Source organism: Montipora capricornis, chromosome 3 (genome assembly GCF_036669925.1).
Source record: "Montipora capricornis isolate CH-2021 chromosome 3, ASM3666992v2, whole genome shotgun sequence".
In the NCBI taxonomy this organism is placed as follows: domain Eukaryota; kingdom Metazoa; phylum Cnidaria; class Anthozoa; order Scleractinia; family Acroporidae; genus Montipora; species Montipora capricornis.
The window spans coordinates 3,130,301-3,136,828 of NC_090885.1; the positions used below are offsets into that span (position 1 = coordinate 3,130,301).

General features: G+C 36.5%; 1 protein-coding gene across 1 annotated transcript in view; it reads right to left on the bottom strand.

Annotated features, from left to right (window-relative positions):
• Positions 1-5,879, bottom strand: part of LOC138041918 (DNA-binding protein RFX7-like) — a 12,082-nt gene extending 6,203 nt beyond the window's left edge. The window contains exons 1-6 of the mRNA XM_068887608.1: positions 5,518-5,879; positions 1,844-1,877; positions 1,212-1,306; positions 1,064-1,120; positions 644-715; positions 94-304 (exon numbers count right to left, since the gene is read on the bottom strand). Of these exons, the coding sequence (XP_068743709.1) occupies positions 94-304; positions 644-715; positions 1,064-1,120; positions 1,212-1,306; positions 1,844-1,877; positions 5,518-5,741 (693 nt within the window). The 5' untranslated portion in view covers positions 5,742-5,879. The remainder of the gene's footprint in view (positions 1-93; positions 305-643; positions 716-1,063; positions 1,121-1,211; positions 1,307-1,843; positions 1,878-5,517) is intronic.
• Between the last annotated feature and the right edge of the window lie 649 nt (positions 5,880-6,528).

The window sequence follows — 6,528 nt, forward strand, 5'->3', positions numbered from 1 at the left end:
GCCTGTTAATGATACCAAGCTAGTAGGCTGAGAGGAATAAACTTTAGTTTTATCCTATGAATCATTAATTCCAATAGCTAGTATTATCTTAACCTTGTCCTTGTCACTTGCTGGTGGGATCTGCAATGATGGGAGAGTTGGTGGTTTAACGTTCTTTTTTCTTTGGATTCCACTGTAACAGTATTTCGAATTCCCTCGTGTACCCAGTCGTCTTGCTTTCACTCTAGGGAACACACACTTGATTATCTTCCCAAAGTCTGGTGCGCTGAGTGTCCGGGCAGCATTCATGCTTTCACAGTGAGCTCTGTTCAAATAAAATGAAAACTTCAACATGATTGATTCACATTTTGTTTCTGTGTTTCATCTGCCTTGATTCTTTGCCTCCCTGCACCAACCCTGCTTCCTGAAAGCAATTAAAATTTCTTAGCTTGCTTCATGGAGCATTATATTTCAATTCACTTCAGCTTACATTTTAAATCAAGTCTATCACATGCAAACTTCTGCAGTACTAATTATTGCAGAAAATTTTGTTTCATGTATCAATTACTTAGAGTCACTTGATAACACTGTAGGCTTCTTGTAATAACTTTACTTGGCCCCTCCTTCATCTGTACAGTGTGCATAATTTATCAGAAAGTCTTACTTGTATTCATCATAAACCTCATGCTTGGGTAGAGTAGAATTATTGTCACATTCCTCCAAATGACAGCGGATCCTGAAAATCAAATCAAATCAAATTTAACCCATTCACCCATTAACCGGCCATACTTAGTATTTTACTCTGTCTAACAAACACCAGACAATTTTACTCATCAATGGGGATTCCCATATAAAAGGGAAAGGGATACTCGTTGGAAATTTTAAATGAAACCCGTAGAGGAGACCAATCTGGGCGTGGCTCAGGCTTTTTTTTGACCCCTACAGGAGACCATATTAAAACACAGATATATAAAAAATACAGTGACTTTTAAAGATCCAGTTCTTTGGGGCATTGCAGGTCACATTTTAATGTGAAATTTAAAGATTAGAATGAGTATTCCTTTTTTAACTTAAATCAACCTACCAATGGAATGCTTGTGTTTGTTCAGCCCTGGTAGTTGAAATAGGAAGACTTTGATTTCTGAAGAACAAATCACAACATCAAATCACATGATCTTTTATAATCATAGCCATTTAACATTATAATTTTGGCGACAAAAAAGTGTGCTTACTGGTCAAAGTCATCTATGGAATCAGATGCTGTCTCTCCTGGAAGCCGCAGGTAAAGTAACAATTTCTCAGTGTCTGACAACTGCTGTACCTCCTCCTTAAAATTGGAAACATAAACAAAATAAATAAGAATTGGCTGGTAATACTCACTATCAGCAACATAACATCCAGCCCCTTGCTAATGTCGAAACCCACATCTTCACATTTTTTAAAAACATTGACTGATTTCAGTATGTATTTTCTGTAAGTAACACTAAAATGGCTTGGGCCATTTTTTCTTTTCTGTCATTACTCTTCACACTACGTGCATCATTGATTAAATTATATAATACTGTGATTGACTGATAATTTGAGCTTATAGTCTTTTTGTTAGTTTCATTGTAGTTGGTTGTTCATTAGTGACTAATGGCAGTCAAAACAACAGTAAACAAAATGAGAAATAAAGAAAATTTACTTTTATTGCACACCAAAGTGTAAAATAAAACAAATTAACGTAAGTGCTGCCAGCATATTATACAATACATTAAGGTGAATATTTATATTATTGTTTTCAAAAGCCTTAAATCGTTTTTGTAATACCCTGGATAACTCTGGCAAATGAACAATAAAATATAAATCAGTCCTTCATATTTACCAATATTTTTTTAATCCTTTCTTGAATTTCCTTGCTGAAAAATAGGAATCACAAAACTTTACAACATGGAGATTAAAGTGCCAAAGAAATCTACAGTATTACTTTGATTTAAGAGAGGAGTGGTCTCGTGAACTTGGGGTAACATTGGTATGACTGGTTTTTTACCTGGGTCGTGTTGTACCTCATTCAACGGGCTTCAGGATTGGCCAAAAGAACAATAGAACGAAAAAAGGTAACAATGGGTTTAGCACAGAAAATAATAGAAAGTATGACACTATACAGCCAATGAAATATAGTGTTCAACAAGAGGTATGACCCAACCCTTCTAACTGGATTCTTTTTGTTTTCCTCCTTTAATACCCGACACACCCAGAGAAAATTCACCCATCCAATTTTGCATAATTTCCTATAACATGCCTAACAGAATATTACTTGAAGAAACTTTGAAAGGTACTTAAACAACAAAAGCTTATTATAAAAAGGACAGGTGACTTTTTGAAGCCTCAAATAAAGTGAATATATGACACCTGGTCCTGTTGCTTTTAAGACAACACAAGAACAATATATATTGTTCATAAATTTGTTTTATCCATGGCCATTTTCTCTATGTAATTTTTATTTTGCCACCAAAGGTATACGTAAGCAAAAAATATGAATGAGATTATTTGGTTTCTTTATAACTGTACATTATAAAGTATGAGAACCAGTAGAGCGAACTGAAAGAGGTAAAAGGCTTGTATCTATCAGGACATAATGGTAAATGACTCCAGCTCACTCACTTATTATTATTCCCTCTGAAATAATGTGATAAACTTGACACTCATTCATATAATGTCGATAACATCATTTTAAAGTGAAATTATACATTCACGACAAAAATGAAACCAATTAAAATAAATTAACAGGCTAAACACACCTGCATTTTTAATCATGTTAAAAGAAGAGTTTGAGCAAAGGGCTCCTCCTATCAAACACTTTTTGATGGAAGTGTGAAGCACGCACACAGTTGAAAATGGTATTTTTACAATAATTATTAAAGTCCATAATACAATAATTTTACTAGAATTTAGCCAGTCTAGCTATAGTCAAAACAAAACAAGCTGTAAAGATAAGTCTCTTTCAAATTTTTAACCATAAAATTAAAAATAGCAAGATCATCTTCATCTGATAAGATATTGGCTGGTAAATTGATAAAGACACTGCATTTGCATAACATGGGATGCAATGTCTCCATACATCATTAATTTCTGAAAGTTCTGCTTAAGTATTGCTGCAAGATGCTCCTTGCAATGCATGCAAAACCACCCAAGAAGAACAAGACCTAGAGCTTCCCTAACCATCGGTCACTTGACTGTTATGAGCCAAGAACAATATCTATTACATGTATTATTCACCAGCTTGTTGTGGGAGTTGTTCTCCAAAGTTACCCAACCCTGAAACTTTACAAGGAGGTGTAACTTTCAATGAAATACACAAACACTGATTTCGTAATTTTTCGGACGGCAACAGAAACACTATTCTGAAACAGCAAGGAAAGTGCTATTATTATTATTCATATCACCCACCATACTTAAGCATGGTGCAACTCAACAAATTTCACTATTATTAACTGTAAAAAAATTAGAACAACATGCTGTGAGTGATGGTGACCACATCTTCAGTGTTTAGTGTACACTAAAGCTACACAGTTTAACTTGATTCATCCAAGGAATAAACTATTAGTAGTTGAAATAAAATCAACGTCTTGTCCTAATACTTAAGGGGGTGAATAATTTATTAAAAGGCTAGTTTATAACAATACCCATAGCTTTCCCACGATCCGTATAGAAGATCAAACACAGAAACACATGGCGAAACAAAGCAAGCAGCCATGGTGAATACTTCAAGACGCGCCTTTACACACATTGTCAATTTCCATAAACTCTTGCGTTTTTCTTTTAAATTTACAACACAAAAGGAACAACGTTGTCAGTTTGAGAATTCATCAACTACACGTATGTTCTACCCGCGTTCATGAAATTTTCAACTTTCTTTCAAACAAGAAGCAACGAGGGAGTTCTAAAAATCTCAACTAATTCTAAATGGACAAGATCGAAATTTTTAAACTTTTCCCGCGAAAAACTAACACGTGTGAACCGCAAAAACATCCTTGGCCGACCTCCTAAAAAGGCATCAACCTTCGGAGCGAAGAGTCCCATTTCGCGTGTTTGATTTTACCTTCACAGACAATGAGCAAAAACACCGCCCTCGAGAGATTTAAGGGTGAAAAGGCTCACGAATCTGCAGTGGAAAAATTGTTGTCTTTATTGCGTGATATTTAATCGAAGGCACCTGACATTAAAAGTCATTTTAATAGCGATCTCAAGTCTTATCTACACGTGTTTTCATTGAATTGATTGCATGGGAAATCTACGATTACGTCGAGGAGTTTGACAGCATGTTTGTTTTTCATTCGATTTAATTTTACATATCACCCTTGGTGATCATTTTAGAATTATATTACGACAGATCACAGAAGATTTTGCAATATTTCTTATTAGGCGATATTACCATGGCAAGGAGTCAAGGATTTGTCTCTAAAACAACCAATACCATACACTGCTGCCCAAAGGAATCAAAACTCTCTAGGGTTTCGCTCCAATTCCCGCTGCGGAGGTCATGGGAAGTCTAAAATTCCCTCAAGCAAAAAATCACAATTTGTTTTAAACATGAGCCTCACAGTTAGCACACAAGAAGGTTAATCAAATGTTTTTGTCACCCGCAAAAGATAAAAGAAATGTTTTAAGTTTCACTCGGCCACTGGCGAATTAACACGCCTCATTAAACAAATGATGGGCAAAATTATAATTAACTTGAGCATACTGAGAGACGAAAACGACATTTCATTCATTCATTCATTTGTTCCACAAAATATCATTGCTGAACTAAAAGATTGCTCAATTTGTGTATTTTAAGGTGCTTGGACGCTTGCAAAATTAAAAATGTTCTAATTTACGTTCGTTATGAACTATATTGCATAACTTCAACTTTTTTTTCGCTGATTAAATTAACGCAAACGTAGCCAGTGTTTACAAAAGGAGAAACAATAGATTATTCCTTGTCATGTACTCCGAGTTGGATGCTGAATTTCAATATGTCAGTAAACAATTTTTTTTCCTTAAGTCACGTCTGTGCTCTGCAATCTTTTCTTTTTAAATGGCTAAAAACGTCAAATGATTCTCAACAAAAACTCTGAAAAGGTTCAGACTGAATGATTTTTTTTGGCGTAAGCCACGTGGAGAGCAAAAAAACAAACCCGATAACTTGCCGCATTCTTGAGTCACATCTGCCTAAAATAGAAACACACATGGCTACGATTTGGCGACAATTCCTCGACTAAAACAGCGCAATTGAAATACTCTGATCAATAGATGATGTTTACGGGGAACAATAACATTGCTGAGAAAGCTATGCTCAAGGTTGAGTCGAAAAATGGTAGAATTAAAGTCGAATTAAAGATGACTGCAACACGGATGGGCTCAAATCAAATTAATATATTAAAAAGAACGGTTACTCTACATCACTAACGTGGTAAGAGTTTAAGCGTCTGCACGCGACCTTCCAGCACGCTGCTATTCGTGAAACGTGCAGCCGTTAATTAAAATCAAGTTAATAAATCAACCATGATGGCACACCTGACAGAAGACTTAAGCGCTTGCTCGAGTCCAGCGTTTGGACCATCAGTTTCCTCTGCCTCGCAATCCACTGAACTAGGAGATGCAGCAGTCTTCAAGGATATCGAGATCGCGGAAGACTGAAGTAGTTCTGAGTGTGTTCCAGAGGTTATGTCAACAGAGCCCGGGGTAGTCGCAATCAAATGCTTCGACCGCTCAATTATAGCTTCACTTGGACTATGCATGGCTGACCCCTCGAAATCTCAGCCTTGAGCCAGGTTCCAGAGCGTTGATGTGGCTCCTGTGTTGGTCTTTGTCTAACGATTGCGTAAATGAACTCTTCATCGTTATAAGTCAGATTATAAGCACATGGAGCAAGTTGAACCTCGCATGCGTGACCGCACGGTGTTAATGAGCTTGACAAAACAAGGTGTCCTCGTCCAATAGGCTGCGAACTGGTTTCAATGGCGCTTTGACAATGTAATGAGTAAGCAGCACAGCTACATTTTTTTCAATACCCATGGAGAAAAGAGAAACTTGTCGAAGGAGGCTTTGTGGGTCACCAGAAAGATTGCGTTTTCTGCAAAATAAGATTTGTTTGACATAAAAACGATTGGCAGAAAACGCACAGGGGACGGTGAATAAATGTCCTAGTCTGGCCGCACCCATACGAAACCTCGTGGGACTGCGTTACCTCAATTAATTAATATCAAAGCGAAAAACAACAGGCCGCCGTATGGACTGCAAACATGCAAGTGTCATGTCAAGATAACAACTCAGTTCCATTAAAAAAAGGGACTGAAAAATATCGGAAATACATTTTGCTAAAGACAAAAAAAAATCCAAATATTGGATTAACTTGTAAGGCAAAGTCAGATTATTCATGCAGTGCACAGGTTTACGTCCCTCGCCCATCTAATATCACGGCAACGAAGTAAAATGAACAATCTCACGAGCTTAGCTCATACGACCACCATTAATACAAAGGACTGTATTTTCAAACTGTGGACTTCTTTAATGTTTAAAAAAAAA